The 22,156-nt window shown below is 42.6% G+C and overlaps 2 protein-coding genes across 4 annotated transcripts in view; both read left to right on the top strand.

Annotated features, from left to right (window-relative positions):
• Positions 1–2,366, top strand: part of LOC133124034 (pro-neuregulin-2, membrane-bound isoform-like) — a 137,788-nt gene extending 135,422 nt beyond the window's left edge. For all 3 annotated transcript variants that reach the window (XM_061234857.1, XM_061234855.1, XM_061234856.1), the window contains one exon: positions 528–2,366. In XM_061234857.1, the coding sequence (XP_061090841.1) occupies positions 528–1,206 (679 nt within the window). In that variant the 3' untranslated portion in view covers positions 1,207–2,366. The remainder of the gene's footprint in view (positions 1–527) is intronic.
• A 2,090-nt stretch (positions 2,367–4,456) lies between these two features.
• On the top strand, positions 4,457–22,018 carry LOC133124983 (ependymin-like). The gene is made up of 5 exons (XM_061236623.1): positions 4,457–4,514; positions 19,588–19,722; positions 20,212–20,398; positions 21,229–21,316; positions 21,721–22,018. The coding sequence occupies exons 1-5, from the start codon at positions 4,467–4,469 to the stop codon at positions 21,851–21,853; spliced, it is 591 nt and encodes a 196-aa protein (XP_061092607.1). The 5' UTR covers positions 4,457–4,466; the 3' UTR covers positions 21,854–22,018.
• The last annotated feature ends 138 nt before the right edge of the window (positions 22,019–22,156 follow it).

The following is a 22,156-nucleotide window of genomic DNA, read 5'->3' as shown; positions in this document are numbered from 1 at the left end:
ACACACTACATAAATACACACACCAAACACACACACACACTACATAAATACACACACCAAACACACACACACACTTCTTACACACGCACCAAACACACACACACAAACTACATACACACACGCCTCAGCAAACACACACACTACATACACACACGCAACATAAACACACACTACATAAACACACACATAGACACACACTTCTCTGCTGGGTCTCTGTGTTGCTCCCAGCAGGGAGCCAAGTGTCGCTGAACCACTGTTTTTGTGTTTTTTCTGGGTGATTCCCCTCCACCTCCTCCTCTCCTCCTCTCCCCCTCTCCTCCTCTCCCCCTCCACCTCCTCTTCTCCTCCTCTCCACCTCTACCTCCTCTTCTCCCCCTCTCTACCTCCACCTCCTCTTCTCCTCCTCTCCCCCTCCACCTCCTCCTCTCCCCCTCTCCGCCTCCTCTTTTCCCCCTCTCCCCCCTCCACCTCCACCTCTCCCCACCCCACCTACTCCTCTCCCCACCCCCTGGCCCCCCCCCCCACAGGTACGTGTCGGCCCTGACCACGCCCGCCCGCCTCTCCCCGGTGGACTTCCACTACTCACTGCCCCCGCAGGTGCCTACCTTCCACATCACCTCCCCGGGCGCCGGCCACGCCCTGTCCCTGCCCCCCTCCGCCCAGACCCCCTACTACCTGGAGGACGACCAGCCCCTGCTGCGGAGGTTCCAGCTGCCCCTGCAGGACGTCCCCGCCAGGCAGCACCGGCACGAGGTCCCCGCCCGGCAGGCCCGACACGACGGCCCCGCCCGCCGCACGTACCTCTGCGACAGCACAGGCAGCCTGCCCTCCAGCCCCTACCGGCCGGCAGAGGACGAGGACTACGAGACCACGCAGGAGTACCTGTCCTCGCTGGAGCAACCAAAGAGGAGCGCCTCCGGGGGCGGGAGGCGCTGGAGGAGGTCCAGACTGAACGGGCACGTGGCCCCGCGGGGGGAGACGGCCCGGGACTACAGCTCGCAGAGCTGCCTGTCGGACAGCGACTCCGAGGAGGAGGAGGAGCAGGGCGAGAGCACGCCCTTCCTCAGTATGCTCAACATGAACGCAGAGCCCACGCCCGCGTACGGCCGGACTCACCACCCGCCCGGGCGGCACGGCCCCAGGGCCGCCGGAGCCCAGACCAGACTCTCCCACCCGCGGGCCAAGCCAGACAGTGCACCCCTTTAAGAGAAGAACACGAAAAAACACACAGAAAACACGAAAAAAAAAACTCAAACAAAAGGAAAAAAAAAAAAGAACAAAAAAAAACAAACCTCCCGACAAACAATATGCTATAGACCTGCACCTATAAGAAATATTTTTATTTTATATAACAGACAGATATTCTAAACAAATGAAATATTTATTTTCATTTTAGCAAAAGTTGTCTACTAGCTAACAGCAAAGACTTTTTTATAGGAATACTATTTATATGTAAATTTTGATTTACAGCATTAAAAAAGACGTGCCAATTTTTTCACAACTTAAAAAATAGAATAATATTGTGGTGCCTTTTGCTGTTTGCCGATGCCAGAGGGCCAGTTGGGTTTTTCTACCCTTTCTTACACGGACTCCTCGTTTTTATAGACATTCCTTTCCTTCTCTTTCTTTTTTCTTTTTTTTTGGTTGTTTGGGATCTCCCCCCCATTTGAACTGTGATATTTTCTCTCTTCATGCAATATAAGCCACTTCTGCATAGGTGTATGTTTACATGAATATGATTCTCAGACGTGATGTTTGACATTTTCTTTTCTCTGACAGGAAATTGACAAATGCAACGCAGTCCCATTTCCTAACTTAAGGAGAAACCCCATTGTGTGTTGAGCCTTGCCAACGAACTCACGGTGTTTTTTCTTTTTTCTTTTTTCCTTTTTCGTTTGTTCTTCGCTGCCTGTTACTGCGAGGGGGTTCCCGTAGGTTAAGGAGGAGTGCGGGTGTGCAAGTGAGCATGACGCGTTTCGGAGTTGCCTGTACATAAAAAGGTTAGCATGTTTGAGACGGAGGCGCTGTGTACTATGCGTGTGCGTGAGCGTGTGCGTGTGTGTGTGTGTGTGTGCGTGTGCGAGCCGCCTGTGTTTCTGTGTAGTAGCGTGTGTCACAGCCTCTGTCTAGCCCAGGGTTCTACGTTCCTGAGAAACGGGGAGAATCTCGAAGGGTATGTGTATAATTTTTAAAATCTCGAAGGGTATGTGTATGATTTTTAGGGACAAGCTCTGTTGCACTGTTCCCCTGCTTTGGGAGTAACTAGGGGGCCAAGGAGATGCGAAGTGGTGAGCTAATCCAGCCTGGGTCTGATTCTGGCCTGAATGGACCGCCCAAACAACCCCCAAACCGCCCCTAACCCCCCCTTCATGTGCCCCACACCCCTGTTCCTGCAGCTCTGGATGAGGGCCGCAACGCGTCTCAGGACTTTGGCATTAAAACCGTCAGACCCCACCCCAACACCCCCACACTGCACCCCCTCCCCTCTCCAAAGCACTCACCTCGCCTTTTACCTCACACATCAGGGGAGAGAAAGTGTGTGAGAGAGAGAAAGAGAGAGAGAGAGAGTGAGAGAGAGAGAGGGAGCGTGTGAGAGAGGGAGAGAGAGAGAGAGAGAGAGAGAGTGAGCGAGAGAGAGAGAAAGCGTGGGAGAGGGAGAGAGAGAGGGAGAGAGTGAGAGTGAGAGAGGCAGTGAGAGAGAGCGTGAGAGTGTGAGATAGAGAGAGATAGAGACTGGGAGATAGAGTGAGAGAGAGTGTGTGACAAAGAGTGAGAGAATGAGAGTGAGAGCAAGAGAGATTGAGAGTGTGTGAGAGCAAGAGAGCAAACAAGAGAGTGATTGAGAGAGAGCGAGAGAGAGAGTGAATGAGAGAGAGAGAGAGAGTGAATGAGAGAGAGAGAGAGAGAGTGAGAGAGAGTGAATGAGAGTGAGAGAGAGCATGACGGACTAAAAGCAGAAGGCTATGACAGGAGGAGTAGCTGTGAAGAGGTACATAGAGGTTTTTTTCATTTTTTGTCATTTAAATGCCAAAATATGCAAGATTATTTGTGTGTCTTAGAGCTCTGTTTTTTCAGTGAATTCTGAAGGTGATTACAACCTTTTATTTAAAGAGATGAACCAATTACAACCTTTTATTTAAAGAGATGAACCAATTACCAACCTTTTATTTAAAGAGATTAACCAATTATCAACCAATTACTGCATTAACATTACAATTATTCTTTTTGTTATTGTTATTATTATTGTTGTTGTTGTTGTTGTTGTTATTATTATTATTATTAATGGAAACAATAAGGGCACGTGTTCATTATTATTTAACCTTTTCTGCATAAGGAAGTCCCTGATACTTAGTTAGTACAGGTTCCTGAGCTCAGATCTTTATTTTTGTCCTGATATGTTGTAGACAGGCTCAGAGTGAACAGTTAATATAAGTGCATTTCATGTGTTGATAAAGCTTTTTCACAATGAATAATTTTGGCACTGACCAGTAGTTGCCAGTGGTTAAAAAAGTATGCAGAGATTAACTGGATTTAAAATCTACCGTCCTTAAATTTCAAGGTTTTTTATTAATTTATATTTTTGTTTGTTTGTTTGTCAGTGAAAAATAACTGTTGGGTGAGCATATTTTGGCATTGCATTGTTTTTATACAATACAGGTTAAGAAGTTCTATGATAGCAATTACTCTAAACATGTGTTGTTACCCGTTTCCAATTCAAGTTGGTTATAAAGACAAGTCTTGAGTTATTCAGACATTATAAAAATAAGAAGATTAAGAGTATACTTACGGCTTCGTCAAAGGCACAGTTTTATAAGTATATTAGAACAAAAAAAAACGTCTTTCACTGCTCAGATTTCAGAAGTCCTGTTCGGTTTTGTTTATTTGTTAAAGAGTTTTTTGTTTGGTTTTGTTTTTCTCCTCTTAATTCTTCTGTATTTGAGTCATTTGAATGATTCCAGTGAAAGGGAGTGTGCTTCTCTAGTTAGTTTAAATGTGACCCCCCCCCCTTCCTCCCCCCCCCCCCCCCCCATTAGATTCTCTTCCGTCGGCCATTTTGTTTTCCCTCCTTGCTTGTCCTCCCCACTGCTGCATGTTGCTGAGGTCCAGGTAGATGGGTGCATGGTTTAAAAATCAACAACTGAAACGTATTCCACTCGGTGAAAGTGTTTTTAATTTGAACATTCAGCAATAATAAATCCCTTTTTTGTTTTCATTTCCATCCTTGGAATATGCTAGAACGAGTTTTGTCATAAATACTTGTAAGAAAAAAAAAATCAAACCACCTGTTCATATAAAAAAATAAATCTTTATTCATACCATTTTAATATAATGTCGTCATATCTATCAAGTGCTTTTTTCCTCCCCACTCTGAACCCATTTTTATGTCACATGATCTGTGTCATGTGACTGCTGAGTTTGGATCATGTGACTGCCGGTGTACAGGGTGTCAGTTGGAGGAAGAGAGGATGCAGAACAGAAACTGCCTGGACGGTATCTGCTTTATCTGGAACAAGGTGAGAATTACTATCTTGTTTGCTTGTTTGTTTGTTTGTTTGTTTTTTTGTGGTGTTTAATATTTATTTTGGTGGGGGGGTGGTGTTACTTTCTATTCATAGGTCCCCCAGCAGAGAATACCTTTTGGAGTTGAACGAGCACCCTTAAAGGCCAAAAGAATCACTTGTATTGGTATTCACCCTGTTGAATAAAAACAGCTCAAGCTAGGTTTTGAAACAGCTGGTAGCCGGTGACCAGTTCAGACCAGCTCCATGGTTTGACCAGCTCAAGCTTTTCTAGCAGGCCATGTTTAGACAAGCTGTAGCATGTCGACTAGCCGTCTGTTAAATAGGGCTGTCTAAGAACTTTGCTTTAAGACTGCTAAGCAGTCTGAAACGGCCTTTGATTGTCTATCTGTCATTAACGAGCATGTGAACATAAGCAAGGATCTCCCATCCGATTCCTTCTTGATGCGGCTGCAGCTAATTGTGGTGGAATTGCCTTTGCAAGCGGCTTTAATTATAACCAAAACCCAGTCACGTTAAATCATTTTTAGGAGACAGAGATTGGTCTTGACTCTATTGCTTTTGTCGACTCCTTATCTTAGTTCAGATTTTATGTGAAAGCATACAATGATTACAAAGCTTGTAGGGCCAGATTAGATTGTTGCAGGTAGCCAGAGAATCGGAGGCTAGTGGAGCGTCTCCTTGTGAAGTGGTATGCGTGTCATGAGAAATCAAGCCACTGGCTCAGCTTGAACCACGGTTGCACATTTTTTGTTCCAACCAATTGCCTTAGTTCTAGTTTTCTGACAACTCTATAAACTATACTGGTTCACTCCTGTAATGGGGAACAGTATCATTGGGATGCACTTGCAGTCTGTGGCTGTAGCCGGTGCTTAGATCAAGATGCGATTTAAATAATAAAATAATTAAGAGCAAAAGTTGGCGCAAAATTCTGAAGTGGATCGGCCCTTGCTGTGCACCCCTGGCTTAGACGTAAGACAAGAGTGCCCTACTTCAGGGATCAGCAACTCGCAGTCCTCCCGGGGCTGAGAACTGCTGGTTTTCCACCCTCCCTTTACCTGGGAGTCAGGTGTCCATCTTGGCAATTTGGCTGATTATCTCTGATCCACTTTCCTGTTTGGCCCTGATCGGCCATTCCAGTGGTTACTCCTCAGTCTGCAGAGTTCATTCCCCATTTCACACTCTGTTTCCCGATCCGTTCTCCTGTCACAGTCTGACCCTAGACCGGGTGGGAACATCAGGAAAAATCCCACTCCTGCTGACTGCTGCTGTTTAAGCAAAGTGTCCGACACAGGCAAATATTTACACAGCTGTGTGAAAAATGTACCTCTATTCCTGTACAATTTCATACATCAGAATGCACTATATGAGGGAGGGCAATGAAGTATGTATGTGAGTGTGTGTGTGTGTGTATGTGAGAGAGAGAGAGAGAGAGAGAGAGAGAGAGTGTGTGTGTGTGTGTGTGTATGTGTGTATGAGTGAGTGTGTGTGTGACTGTGAATGTGAGTGTGTGTGTGTATGTGAGTGAGTGAGTGAGTGAGTGTGTGTTTGTGTGTGTGTGTGTGTGAGTGTGAGTTGGGGGGTAGGGGGGTTGAGACCATGGCAGTACATGTGGGGGTAAAAGAGGACAGTAATTTGGGAGGGATAGTGTAAGATGGATATTGAAGTGGTGGTCGGGGGGGCGATGAGATTAGGGGTAATTATGTGGTGATGCAGGTGGTGCAGTAAGGGCAGGGACAGGCAAGATTAGGGGTAACAAGGTGGTGACGGGGCAGCAGTGTGAGATGGGGCAGTAAGGACAGGGGTATTAATGTTGTGGTGGGGCAATTGAGTGGCAGACGGGGTACTAAGCACAGACAGAGGATTTGTGTTGGGGTCAGATCAGTGAGGGGTAGGGTGTAGGCTGTTGAAGCCACACAGCTCTGCAGAGTCTGAAAGGCTCATCTGGAGTCCATCAGCAGAGACGACGTTTCCCCACTCTACCACAGCGATAGCTATCAGGGTTTATGTGCACCTCTCTGTGTTTTGTATGGCACTCTTACAATCAGAAACATGTGTCCCGCGTTGTTTTATACGGGTCATCTTCTCAACCTTGTGTGCGCTAATACATCTGTTGAACAGCTGAAAGAGACGATTTTTCTCTTGCTTGACCAGTGCCGTATTACTGTGTTTCAGTTAATGAATGTTGGACAAATGACACAACCCTATTCAACAAACATGCACATTTCCCCTAGAGACGCTTATAAAGCATTGAGCTTTATTTTACCCTTGATTGATGTTGCTTGGGAAATATACATGCACTGCACAGCAGACATTTTATGCTTAGTTTTATATTGATTTATTCTCAAAATATTTCGTTTGGATAATTCCTGCGGTTGTTTTGCCCTCCAGTCGATGTGTCGCAGCAGCTGTGCTGATATATTCAGAGGTTTTCCAGAAAAATAATTTTCACAGTAATTTCAATTTTAAGACCAAGGTCAAGAGCGTTGTGAAGCCAGTCCAAGATATTTTATAATCATCATATATAAACATTCATATTTAAGCCATTTCATATGTAAGTTTATTTTACATGCGTTAATTTAGTTAAAACAGCTTTGAATCCTGTATATATGGGGACACACACACACACACTACGATCATTTAAGAAGCATTTGAAAAAAATAAAAACAATAATAACTTTCAAAATACAGATATAACCGGCAGCAGAATTTTCCTGGGTTCGACCTTTGACCTGTGTGACACAGCAGTGAGTTCTGCCCTGTTTAGAACCAGCTTGCCAGATTTGTCCGCAGCGGTTTTCTGTGTCCAGAGCTTCATATGGACACGTGCTGTTCAGAAACACTGGGTTTGTGACCTCTGTGGTTGACTGTTGATTTTAATATGAATTTTGTTTTAGGACCTGTCTGGTGCCACCATGGAGGCTGAAAAAGGTTTTGGTACAGCTGTCTTGTGAGATCCTGTCATGTGTGCGAATGTGTCTGAGACATTGCGAGATATTGACTGAAATAAAGGCACAGTGTGGGTACATTTTTGTTCTTTACGAAACAAATTCCCCAAATGTACAAAGATGGGTACAATAATATAACTTGGGTACTAATAAGTACATTTTTCCAAGCACAAAAGGTACAAATGAGGGTATATTTTTACGGGCCTATGGGGTACCACCCCAGTGACCAGTGTTGTAAGTTTTTTGGCACTTTGTCACACCATGTAGTTTCATCAAACCTGAACCTCAACCAGGGAGAGAGACCTCCTGTTCCGTCGGGCAGAGGGCTCTCCCTAGACTGATGCACTCACCATCAACCCGGCTCACACATAAGGTTCTCACAATGTTACTGGAATATTTTGTCAATGTTATGACATTGGCACTACATGGCAGCAATGTTGTGAGAACGTTTTGTGCTGTGGCTCCACAGTGAAATTAATAATAAATAACACATTTTAAGTGTAAATGTTGAGTGAGTGTGCACAGTTTCTTTTCCGGAGGAGCAGGATCTTTGAGGTTATCTTCGAGTCTCTAGGTCAAATCTGGCAGCAGTTATGATCATTTAAATATCGTAAATTCAGCAAGTTATAGCACCACCAAGTGGTTGGATATAAAGAAATGGCAATTTTACATCCAGTTTGTCTGCTTTCTTGAGTACAAATCATTGGCGAGTTGAAAAAACATAGTCTGCCGTGTGTTAGCCCACCGCACATAGTTCTCCATATGCTGGCCCAACTCTCTATGTTCAAAAACAATGCTTGCTAGCTACTTACCATTTCCCAAAATACATAGATTTACCAGATGTTTAGGGAGTGGGATTTTAAAAACTGCAGGGTGTGTAGGCATTTGTTGTTACTCAGCACTTAAGTGATCAATTCAAGCAGTTAATTACCCAAAGGCTTGGACATAACACCAGGTAGCTAGCCACCAGATTCAGGAAATGTAAGTCAGTAATGAGTGGAGCGAGGCTTTCTGAACCTGGACGAATGATAACTATTGTTCTGTTGAGACTGAAAGCTTTGGAGACAGAGAACCTCCTGCATACCTGCAAATTACATGGTTAAAATATGAAACAGTTTTCACTCTGCACATCTGTTTCTCACACAATTATTGATTTTCCTAAAATATTATCCCCCTCCCTGTTTCACAAAGTAAAATTTCAAAGTAAAATTGACTCTTGCTGTTGCCCATAACCATCTTCTTCTGACCTCTTGCCTGTGGTTCTATCCCAGGTACTTTCCTTCCCTCAGCGAAGCCAGGAAGGCAAGTTTTTAGAAAACTTTTGATTAACAGATTAGCAAACTAGCTAGCTCAGAAACATAGATACAGATTTGATAAAAAATACATTAAATAAACCCAGCCTGCGAAGAAGTATCTACACGTCATCTGCGGTTGGCTGAGCTGAACCAGTGGCCTTCCAGTAGTCACTGAGGGAAGGAAAGTACCTTTCTGCTTTTTTTGTTCAATCAGGCATGTGGTTTTTGGGCCCTCAATTTCATGGCGACTCGGGCAAACTGGTTCCCTGTGCCCTTGAAAAGGCGCGCTAGTGTGACCGTGTGTTAACGCAAACGCAAGTGCAAAAGGCTGATGCCACACATTGAAAAGTAAGTATAGGACAGATCGAGCCGACGCTGCTTAAAGAGCAATTTGGTAAAGGGGGGGAGGGACGGGGGTGGTCATAAATATCGTCTTAAAGGGTAGCCGGGCGTGCGGACAAGACCGCACAAAAGGAGCCCGATCCCACCAAGACTGCAGACTCTGCGTTCTGTTGACCTCAAACCGGCAAGCTCCCCCTCTACCGAAGCAAACGGACTGTGAATACCTGGCTCTTTAATGCTAATTAAGATTAACGGCTCTATCAGTCGGATACATCTGCGCAGATTTACGCCGTCTCCGCTGCGGTTGTGGTCATTTCAGGAGCATCCATAAATTGCGCGTGAAATACACATTCTCTCAATAGGTGCCAGAGGGAATGAGGCTTATTCTTGTTCACTAAATGCAGAGGAAATATCACGGAACGAAACCGGAGTATAAGTTGTCTAAAAATGTGATCCATCTGCCCGTTCCGTGCTGGCAGCTCTACAGTTGAGGATTTCTGACTGCGAATTTTGAACAGCCGTTCCAAGTGCTTGCCCTGTACTCTCACACTGATTTGAGCAGGCTGGCTGGGGCCCTAGCGCCGAGGGAAGCTTACTGGAGCATTTTGCTTATAGCATTTAACTGCGAGAGACCAGAGGCCAAGCGACGTTGTTACGTACACGTCTCTCTAGTTCTGGTTTTCAGCTTTATTTACATGTAAATAAATGCAATAATTTAGATGTGGGTCAAACATTTGTATCAATTCATACGGATTGATAAATCGGGGGAAATTCTAACCACAAACAATGCAGACAATTCAATGGACCTGCAGGATATTCACAATGGACAGAATTTAAAAATAATAATAATAATAATAATAATAATATAAGTTAATATAGCCAAAATCCCCTCCTCTAACTTCTTCCCCAGGTTGCAGTCAATTAATTGAAGTTGCAGGTTCTAGCCACTAGATGGCAATGTTTTTTAAATTGTCTGCTACAAACTCAACAATACCAGGTGTCAGCTTACCACAGTCTGCAATCCTGCTTTAAACACCTGGACATACACATATACACATATTTCCACCGACATGGCATATGACCCGTGCTGTACTATTAATCAGTCATGTGACAATATACTATTGTATTTCAAGAGCATATGGTGATCAGAAATGAGTGAATTCTCTTTTAACTACAAATTTTCCATTGTGAGTGGAAACACACCTCCCTAAATCACAAGACTGATATCTTATCAGTACAACATGACAAACAGCATGACAGTTCTATTCCAGTCTTCCATTCCAGGTTTTACCTGCTACTGCACCTCCTGGAAGACACAAACATGCTCTCATGGCATACACTACTGATAATCAATCACCGATTCTACGAAAATTAGACAATTACACAATGACTACAAATGAAAATGCAGGAATGTGATGTCTGATCTGCGCTTGCATTGCTCAACTGATAAAATGTATATAATAACTTCAATATGGACAATCACAACACATTCACACACAGTTATTTTACAAACTAATACACAGAACAGAGACAATGTCAAAGACCTTTGGCTACATGAATCAGTTGACAGAGATGAAAATGTTAGTGTATCACACACACGCACACACACGCACACACATGCATGCACACGCACACACACACACACACACACACACACAGAATACTGTGTCTACAACACAGTCTCAGATTGCCAGAACTAAAAAGATTTGGTCAGAGACACAGTTTAAAAATTACTGCATATGAGGAAGGGAGAATGATATGCCCACCATGTCTGGTTTTTGGCTTGTTTACTCACGGTTGTACACAGTAAAATGGTTGGTAATTCTTTATTTCAGTCACCTAACAACTAGGTATTTACCAGGTGAATACATAGTAAAAATATATTTTTTATCTTTATTATTATTGGGCAACCACAGGCGAAAAAAGGTAAATATAAAGAAACTAAATCTGAAACACTCATAAACCCACCATTTAAAGTGACTATCTTGTAGTATTAAAGGTACATTTTGGTAATGTAATTTGGTATTACATTTAGGCAATACCTTCTTGGAAACACCTCTATTATGTAAGCAGTCTAATTTTCTACACAATTACCCTCCAGCTATAACCAAATCTAAACCTTTGATAACTACTTTCATAAGGGGGGGGGGGGGGGGGGGGGGGGGGGCACCTGGTGTAGCAACAATAAGATCTGTGTCACTGTTTGGCCCTTGAGCAAGGCCCTTAACTCCACTTTGCTCCAGGGGTGACTGGATAAAAGCATAAGCTAAATAACAAATTATAATTATTCCTGACTCAGATAATCACTTGAATTGATCAGTAATAGAGGAGAATTTCAGTTTAGTTTCTTTGTGTTTCCATCTTTTTACCAGTGGTAATTACTCAATTATGTACTATTGTTACAATATTATTTTCCTGGTAAATACTTAGTACTTAGGGGACTGTAAAAGCAAACCCTATTCAGTTCAATTCGGTTTTATTTGGATGGCGCTTTTTACAGAAGACTGTCACAAAGACGCTTTACAGAACAACAGAAAGGAGAAAGCCAGACCTGAACCCCCAAAATAGCAAGTGAGAAAAAAAAAAAAAAAAAAACTCTAGTGGGGAGAAAAACTCCCAGTCAGTGCTGAGAAAAAACCTCCCCGATGTGGAAGAAGTCTCAAGAGGAACCCGGCTATAGAGGGGGGAGCCCATCCCCCTGGCTGGTGTAATGGTGGATGGATATAACAGAAATGTGTTAAAGATTCCATTATGACAAATGGGTTGGACGTTACAGTTAGATTGTATATTTAACTGGGATATTTAAGTCCAGATGAGGGGGGAAATAATAAACCGTTTAGAAAGGCATTGTGACGCGTCTGTAGCTCCAGGATGTGTCAATGCATGGCGTGTAGAGTAACAGTGTTTACATGAGTCCATATTCCACACAGGACAAACATGTACTCAGTGTAAGAGTTGATTTCACTTTAACCATTTTACCATAACAGTATCCCGTAGTTACAAAAGAGCCTGATATGGGGATGGTAAGCCCGTTGGGTTGGTTCTCAGCGTGTGTCAGTGTAAGCTGTCACGTTCCTCTCCAGGGTTATTGGTGTAGTGTTTTTAACTCTACATATAGAGGCTTTAGATAAGGAAGGGATGTGTCTGGGCCCCATGAACACACATTCTCTTCGTGTGTAATTTTCCATTTTCCACAGCTGGGAAAAGACTAGAAAGTTCCCAAGTTTTTTTTATTTTACTTATGATGCACTGCAGAAAAACTAAAAATAAATTACAAGTATTTTAATCTTATATTGAGACTTAAAATGTTATTTATTTTACTATTGCCAATTAGGTAAGGTAGTTTGGCTCAATTCAAGAGTTGCTTATGAAATAAGAAAATGTCATTTGTCAAGCAAACAAACTTGAAACAAGTTAATATTTCTACTTGAGAGAAAAAAAAATTAGGTCTTAAGTTTTATTACGAGACAGAAATGCTCAAATATCTGTGTCTTTGCTCAATGGCACATACGCTAGCCCTGTAAATGTATTTAAATGTACTTTGCTGATTTCTTCGATGAGAAGGTCACAGTCATCCGTAGATCCTTTACAACCACCGCCCCCCTCACTGTGCCCTTCCCCCCCTCTAGGCCCATCCCTTCCTTTTCCACTTTCTCCCCCCTTACAGACTCTGATGTTTCTCAACTCCTGCTCTGCCACCGCCCTACAACCTGTGCCCTTGACCCTATCCCCTCTTCTCTTCTCCAAACTATCACACCTGACATTCTCCCATTTGTCACCTCCCTTGTCAACTTCTCCCTGTCTTCCGGCTGTTTTCCGGCATCCTCCAAGAGGGCCCACATCACTCCGCTGCTAAAAAAACCTACTCTGGATCCCTCCATCATCCAGAACTACCGCCCGGTATCTCTTCTTCCTTTCCTTTCTAAAACTATTGAATGAGCCGCTTCTACTCAACTTTCTTCTTTCTTTTCTAACAACAACCTGCTAGACCCCCATCAGTCTGGCTTCAGATCGGGCCACTCGACAGAGACTGCGCTCCTCTCCGTCAGTGAGTCACTCCATGCCGCACGAGCAGCCTCCCTCTCCTCTGTCCTCATTCTTCTAGATCTCTCTGCTGCCTTCGACGCTGTGAATCACTCCATCCTCCTGTCTGCCCTGTCAGCAACAGGCATCTGTGGCACAGCCCTGGACTGGATTGAGTCCTACCTCTCTGGTCGCTCCTTCCAGGTTGCCTGGGCTGGTTCGGTATCGACACCTCGGCCCCTCGCCACAGGAGTTCCCCAGGGCTCAGTCCTAGGCCCGCTTCTTTTTTCTCTTTACACTCGCTCCCTTGGCCCTGTGATCACTGCACATGGGCTATCCTACCACTGCTACGCGGACGATACCCAACTCTTTGTCTCGTTCCCGCCATCTGATACACAGGTTTCAGACCGTATCTCTGCTTGCCTGAGGGACATCCAGAGCTGGATGGACAACCACCATCTAAAGCTCAACCCAGGCAAGACTGAAATGATATTCATCCCTGCTAAAACCTCTCCCCATCTGGATCTCTCCATTTCCCTCGGGGATACCACACTCACGCCGTCACCCAGTGCAAGGAACCTCGGCGTGGTGATGGACAACAGACTGTCCCTCTCCGAGAACATTGTGGCGGTGACCCGGTCATGCAGGTTCTTCCTATACAACATACGGAGAATCCGCCCCTTTCTCACCCCCTACTCGACCCAGCTCCTGGTCCAAGCGATGGTTCTGTCCCGCCTAGACTACTGCAATTCCCTCTTGGCTGGCCTTCCAGCGTCTGCCATCAGACCCCTCCAACTCATCCAGAATGCAGCAGCTCGTCTGGTCTTCAACCTTCCCAAATACTCACACGTCACCCCCCTGCTTACTTCCTTCCACTGGCTGCCTGTCATGGCTCGCATCAAATTCAAAACATTGGTGCTAGCCTTCCAAGCAGTTAAAGGGTCTTCCCCAGCTTATCTACAAAAAAATCATCAGACCCTACACCCCTGCCAGACCTCTTCGTTCAGCCTCCACAGGCCGCTTGGCACCTCCCCCTCTCCGAACCTCCACATCACGCTCACGACTACTGTCTGTTCTGGCTCCACGGTGGTGGAACGAACTCCCCGTTGAGGTCAGAACTGTAGAATCTCTCCCCACCTTCAAGCGCAAGCTGAAGACACACCTCTTCAAGCAGCACCTCTCCCCATCCCTCCCTACCTCCCTGTGAACCTTAATTGTTGTCTCTGTGACTTGCTTTGTGTATCAGTATTTTTAGTTGGCTAGGTAAGCAGTGTTTGGATAGTTAACTTTGGTCACTTTTGCTCTGTTTGTTTGTTTGTTTGTTCTCAAAAAAAAAAAAAAAAGGCCCTCGTCCTTATCTTTGTTGTACAGGTAGCAATTGAAATTGTACTTCCCTCTAGGGTCTTTCAGCGAACTTATCCCTGGTTATGGGTATGCACTTTGTTGTACGTCGCTCTGGATAAGCGCGTCTGCCAAATGCCAATAATGTAATGTAATGTAATGTAAAATGCATTGTCTCTGTGCCGCAGTAACCTATAATAATAATCTTTATTGTCAACAGTTGAAACACATCACAATGAATTAATAAGTAAATCACAGTACATACAGTAGTACATAGCACCACATGCACAGTACAGACAAAAATAACAGTCATGGTTCTGGTGTAAATGATGTTAACAAATTTAACAAAGTTATTGCATTTGGTGTGAAAGACTTTTTATAAATATTCTTGGTTACCGCAGCGGCTCGATAGCGTCTCCCCGAGGGCAGTTTAGTAAATTCTTAAAAAAGGGGACGAACAGAATCAGACACAATTTGTCTGGCTTTTTGTTTCACCTTCGTCTTGTATATACATCCCAATTGTTTCAGCTTTTTCAGTCATGTATCAATAGACTATTGTATTTCAAGAGCAAATGGTGATCAGAAATGAGTGAATTCTCTTTTAACTACAAATTTTCCATTGTAAGTGGAAACACACCTCCCTAAATCACAAGACTGATACCTTATCAGTACAACATGACAAACAGCATGACAGTTCTATTCCGGTCTTCCATTCCAGGTTTTACCTGCTACTGCACCTCCTGGAAGACACAAACATACTCTCATGGCATACACTACTGATAATCAATCACCGATTCTACGAAAATTAGACAATTGAAATGAATGAAATACAAATGAAAACGCAAGAATGTGTGATGTCTGATCTGCGCTTGCATTGCTCAACTGATAAAATGTATATAATAACTTCAATATGGACAATCACAACACATTCACACACAGTTATTTTACAAACTAATACACAGAACAGAGACAATGTCAAAGACCTTTGGCTACATGAATCAGTTGACATAGATGAAAATGTTAGTGTATCACACACACGCACACACATGCATGCACACGCACACACACACACACACACACACACACACACACACACACACACACACACAGAATACTGTGTCTACAACACAGTCTCAGATTGCCAGAACTAAAAAGATTTGGTCAGAGACAGTTTAAACATTACTGCATATGAGGAAGGGAGAATGATATGCCCACCATGTCTGGTTTTTGGCTTGTTTACTCACGGTTGTACACAGTAAAATGGTTGGTAATTCTTTATTTCAGTCCCCTAACAACTAGGTATTTACCAGGTAAATACATAGTAAAAATATATTTTTTATCTTTATAATTATTGGGCAACCACAGGCAAAAAAAGGTAAATATAAAGAAATTAAATCTGAAACACTCATAAACACACCATTTAAAGTGACTCTCTTGTAGTATTAAAGGTACATTTTGGTAATGTAATTTGGTATTACATTTAGGTAATACCTTCTTGGAAACACCTCTATTATGTAAGCAGTCTAATTTTCTACACAATTACCCTCCAGCTATAACCAAATCTAAACCTTTGATAACTACTTTCATAAGGGGGGGCCACCTGGTGTAGCCACAATAAGATCTGTGTCACTGTTTGGCCCTTGAGCAAGGCCCTTAACTCCACTTTGCTCCAGGGGTGACTGGATAAAAGCATAAGCTAAATAACAAATTATAATTATTCCTGACTCAGATAATCACTTGAATTGATCAGTAATAGAGGAGAATTTCAGTTTAGTTTCTTTGTGTTTCCATCTTTTTACCAGTGGTAATTACTCAATTATTTACTATTGTTCCAACTTTATTTTCCCGGTAAATACTTAGTACTTAGGGGACTGTAAAAGCAAACCCTATTCAGTTAAATTCGGTTTTATTTGGATGGCGCTTTTTACAGAAGACTGTCACAAAGACGCTTTACAGAACAACAGAAAGGAGAAAGCCAGACCTGAACCCCCAAAATAGCAAGTGAGGAAAAAAAAAAAAAACTCTAGTGGGGAGAAAAACTCTCAGTCAGTGCTGAGAAAAAACCTCCCCGATGTGGAAGAAGTCTCAAGAGGAACCCGGCTATAGAGGGGGGGGCCCATCCCCCTGGCTGGTGTAATGGTGGATGGATATAACAGAAATGTGTTAAAGATTCCATTATGACAAATGGGTTGGACGTTACAGTTAGATTGTATACTAAACTGGGATATTTAAGTCCAGATGAGGGGGGAAATAATAAACCGTTTAGAAAGGCATTGTGACGCGTCTGTAGCTCCAGGATGTGTCGATGCATGGCGTGTAGAGTAACAGTGTTTACATGTAGTCCATATTCCACACAGGACAAACATGTATTCAGTGTAAGAGTTGATTTCACTTTAACCATTTTACCATAACAGTATCCCGTAGTTACAAAAGAGCCTGATATGGGGTTGGTAAGCCCGTTGGGTTGGTTCTCAGCGTGAGTCAGTGTAAGCTGTCACGTTCCTCTCCAGGGTTATTGGTGTAGTGTTTTTAACTCTGCATATAGAGGCTTTAGATAAGGAAGGGATGTGTCTGGGCCCCATGAACACACATTCTCTTCGTGTGTAATTTTCCATTTTCCACAGCTGGGAAAGACTAGAAAGTTCCCAAGTTTTTTTATTTTACTTATGATGCACTGCAGAAAAACTAAAAATAAATTACAAGTATTTTAATCTTATATTGAGACTTAAAATGTTACTGATTTTACTATTGCCAATTAGGTAAGACAGTTTGGCTCAATTCAAGAGTTGCTTATGAAATAAGAAAATGTTATTTGTCAAGCGAACAAACTTGAAACAAGTTAATATTTCTACTTGAGAGAAAAGAAATGAGGTCTTAAGTCTTATTACGAGACAGAATGCTCAAATGTCTGTGTCTTTGCTCAATGGCACATACTCTAGCCCTGTAAATGTTTTTAAATGTTAAATGCATTGTCTCTGTGCCGCAGTAACCTATAATAATAATCTTTATTGTCAACAGTTGAAACACATCATATGAATTAATAAATAAATCACAATACATACAGTAGTAAATAGCATCACATGCACAGTACAGACAAAAATAACAGACATGGTTCTGGTGTAAATTATGTTTACGAAAGTTATTGCATTTGGTGTGAAAGACTTTTTATAAATATTCTTGGTTACCACAGCGGCTCGATAGCGGCTCCCCGAGGGCAGTTTAGTAAATTCTTAAAAAAGGGGACGAACAGAATCAGACACAATTTGTCTGGCTTTTTGTTTCACCTTCATATTGTATATACATCCCAATTGTTTCTGCTTTTTCCCAATAATTTAACTGGCCATGTTTGTAATTCTGGACAGTCTATTTTTGTTCTTAGACCCCAGGTGCCCATACCATGTACACATGTTAAAAGTTCAAACACTTTCAACGTCTGGAAACAGTCTCTAAAATGTTCCTGCTTATATCGTAAGAATCCAATTTCCTGAATAGATATAAGCGCTGCATTGCTTTTTAAGAAACTTATTCTGTGTTGGCTATAAAGGTTCCTAAATATTTAAACTCCTTTACTGCTTGAACAGGCTTATCGTTAATCAAAACAGGTGGAAAATAGTGACAGGAATTATGGTGAATAGCAATACTTTTGTTAATAAAAAGGACACTGTCTTCACACCACTTGATAAGCTCACCAATATGGTGGAAATACGTAGACTGATTATCTGTGTTCCCTAGTCATATATATCATTTTCCAGCAGGACTAGTGACTTTTTAGTGTTTTATATTCTGTATTGTAAAACAATACAAGCCAGTAGTTTTAGGTCTGAAAAGTGTAAACATATTTGGAAGGGGGTGCACATGAAATGTTTTTAGTTAAATTTATCAACCCCTCTGATTATCCACAGATCCACAGTTCATCCCTGTACACTCCCCATAGCACGTCTCACCTACAGGCCAAAAACAAGTGCTCTTACACAACAGACAAACCTATAGAAAAAAAAAAAACCTGGAACTGGAACTTTGGATCTGGACGAACCTGGAGCTCTGTAGCACATATAAGTGCAGGTCAGAGTGAGAGTGGTAAGCAGCGACCCTGGTTTTCTCACGAGCGTGTCTGTCTCCTGCCGTCCGACGCCATGAAGGCCTTCGTACTGCCGTTCCTCTGCCTGTGCCTAGCCGGGAGCACCTGGGCTCAGAAACCGCGGCCCTGCAGTAAGAAACACATCCATCGTTTAGCAGCGTTACAGTAACTGGCCTTTAACGGCATTTCTCCAAGAAACCAACAGAAAGTAAAAATGCGTTCAATGGAAGAACAGGCAGGCTCAGCATAATTCTATGTCTTTAATAGGATTAATACAGTTTCATTGCTTATTAGTTGCTAATTTTTTTACGTTGCTAATGTTTTAATTGCGTCAGCTTAGATACTGTCATTTGTGTTTATGACATGGACACAACAATGTGCACTATTTGGGGGCCACTCTTGCAGCTTATTTTTTTGGAGTCAGAAAAAAATGTTTTATTCAAACCTAACAAAAACTGTTTGTCGTTATAAATTTAGCATCTCCAGCTCTTCTGGTTGGAAGCTTCTCTACGGTAAGTTCTGTGCATATTTCTTTTCCGGTGTCCAGGGCTTGCACATATTGTTTAATATCTCTTCAGAGCATTAGAACAGTATAGATCCATCAGTGGTGACTCACATACTGTGAGGTAGTGTTCCAAACAATGTGGCAAGTGTTTGGGTCAATTTGGAATTCTAATTATTTGTAATTGTAATTATAATTCACAGCCAGAATGCAAAACTGCAGATTGAACTGAAACTGTTTCTCATCATATACTACATAAAAATGTACCCTAAACTAAAAACAAAACACGGCGCTTCTTTACAAAATGTAATTTTGTAATTTAATATTTCCAATGAAATCATGTTAAAAATGGATTACCCAGTATCCATTTACATAGCTGGAAACATAGTGAAGCAAAACCAGATGAAGGGACCTAGCTCAAGGGCACGACTCGAAGGACTTGAACCTGCAACCTTTCAGTCATGAGTTCCCTACCTGTTATTGTACACTGCAGCCCTGCTTTTATGTGAGCTACAGTGCATGCTGTGTCTGTCCTGCAGATGGACGCCAGGGGGGACCTGATGGTCAACGGGAAATACCGCTACGATGCCCTGGGGAAGAAAGTGCGGTTCCATCAGATGGGTTCGTACCAAAACAAGACCATCAGCACGGACCTGCTGATGCTCTTCAACGAGGTAACACCAATGGCACAGAGCCACAGCCATGTTTTCAACGTACACTTCATTGTCAGAATCAGAATCAACTTCACTGTAACTGCGCATAGTACAAGTACTAGGACAACGAAATGGGAGTAGCATCTGACCCAGTGCTGCAAATAGTAGTAGAGTGCAACAATAGCAGTGCAATGTTATTCTATTCTATGATTGTTATTATATTAATAATAATAGTGCAATACATTGCTGACATTGTATACAATGCATATACTGTCACCCTTTCACTATCTGGTGCACAGTGTTAGGAAATAAGTATTTTTGTACTTACATATTCAAACTGCTTATCTTTAAATCTTAGTGTATTTTGATGTTCAAATTCAAAACAAATCCTTTGGGGAAAAATTTAATGACAAGAAAAGAGATCTCAATTTCATTTTGTGCAGTGAAACTGTTCAGTGTTCAATCTATATGACACCAGCTGATCTCAAAGTGAAAAACTTTACTTTAAAGAAAGTCATGTACAAAATCAACTGGTCGAGACTCAGCTGCAAGAAGATGGGGCTGAGAGTGCCATTCCAGCCGCTGGAGGTGCCACGTGACGCCTTCTTGGCGGGCCAGACCATTTTGGGAAGCGCTTCTGCGTTCGGACAGGGTCTACTGGTGAACACCTGGATGGGAGAGGACAGAGAGTTCAATGGTAAGGGCGATGGAGCGCTCATAGACAGTGATGGTCGAGTCAGAGGAGTGCATTGGGCTGTCAGTACCCACCTGTAAAACCCAGCTATAGCAGCTCGACTTGAAAATTGAGCTGGTCAAGCTGTTCATAAGCTGGTGTATCTGGGCATGAGCTGGTTGACCAGCTAGTGCAGGTTGATTTTCTGAGCTGTTTTAAATCATAGCTCGAGTTGGTCAAATCATGTCAAGCTGGGAGCTGTTTCAAAGCCTAGCTGGAGGTGTTTTTTTCAGCAGGGTAGGTTTTTTTTCTCTGAACATTTTTCACTTTTTCCCTGAATCACAACTATCTGAAAATAACAGCCCAGCCAGCGGAGGATGGGCTCCCCCTCTATAGCCAGGTTCCTCCTGAGACTTCTGATCATCGGCGATGCTTTTCATCCCACTGGGAATTTTTATTTATTTATTTTATTTACCTCATGGGCTTGCTATCTGGGGGTTAACACATCTGGTTTTTAAAACATCTTTGTGAGCTTTCTGTAAAAAGCGCTATACAAATTCTCTAAAGTCTGCAATTATATTTATTCCTGAAATCATGCCTTTCAGGATGGTTTTGCATCAAGAACCCTGGTGGTAGTACTTTCCCCATTGTATGGGCTGGCAGGAAGAAATGCCAAAGTTTGCATTTAATGTACATGAAACCTCAATAAAGATTGCTTAATTCACCGTGAGTTGTCTGACTGAAATAATAATTGCCTTGATTTGGATGATAAGATTCGGCAATCACGCCAGCCTTCATGCAACATTTGTCTTTACGTCTGACTGCAAATCTGTCTGTCTGACTGTGTCCAACAGCCAAGTACATGAGTGTCTTCACTGGAATTGGCTGCCTTCCTGTCACTTCTATGTACCACACAGACTCGACAGGATGGGTGATGCTCAGGTAAGTCTGTGCTTTCGTTTGTCACTTGTTACGCATAACCACCAGGTTAGAATACATCACTACATTACCGTACATTTTTACTGAGCAGACGTACAAAACATTGCATGTCAAGTTCATAGAACAAACAGTCAAACACGTCAGGTACAATTCATATATGATCGGTTATAAGTCCATGAACATTAGTCCAGGACGCGAGGTAGATAGGCCAAGACTGTAACTACCATACCAAGACGTCTACAACTTCAGGAACGACAGACAAATATGAATTCAAAAGTCTGAGATAAAGGCACATCCGTTGACTTTTGGTAAGTCTCATTTCCCGAGAAAGAAGAGATGTCAGTGGTACTGTCTGTATGTCTTGCTGTTTTGTACGTGGCTAACGGCGGTTTTATTTGAATTTCCAGCTATTACAACATTATGCTCGGCATTGACAACCCGCACTTCTTTCACCCGCCCATCTTCTGTCAAAATGCTGTGCTGGAGGGAACAACGGACTACTTTGAAGCCTTACGTTTGGAAGACGAATTGGAAGATTAGTCGATGAATCGTGAAATCGTTCTTTCTTCTCTTTCCGCTTTTCAGATAGTTTCTTGTTGTTTAATAAGATTTTGGTTTGATTTGGTAATTTTTTCTAAACATTTCTGAACTTCAAACTGATTGTACTCCCACTGAAATAAAGATGTAAAGCATTAATTAGCTAAATTCCTGACTTCAGTTGTCCCAATCCATGGAACCGTTCCCTATCAAATGGACACATACATACACTCCAGACCTGGGACATATATGTAATTATTTTGGATTCAAATACTTTTCTGTGCTCAATTTATCCTGAGAGGACCA

The sequence above is a fragment of the Conger conger genome, chromosome 3 (assembly GCF_963514075.1).
Source record: "Conger conger chromosome 3, fConCon1.1, whole genome shotgun sequence".
NCBI classification, from domain to species: Eukaryota; Metazoa; Chordata; class Actinopteri; order Anguilliformes; family Congridae; genus Conger; species Conger conger.
This window is presented reverse-complemented; position numbering and strand designations above follow the sequence as displayed.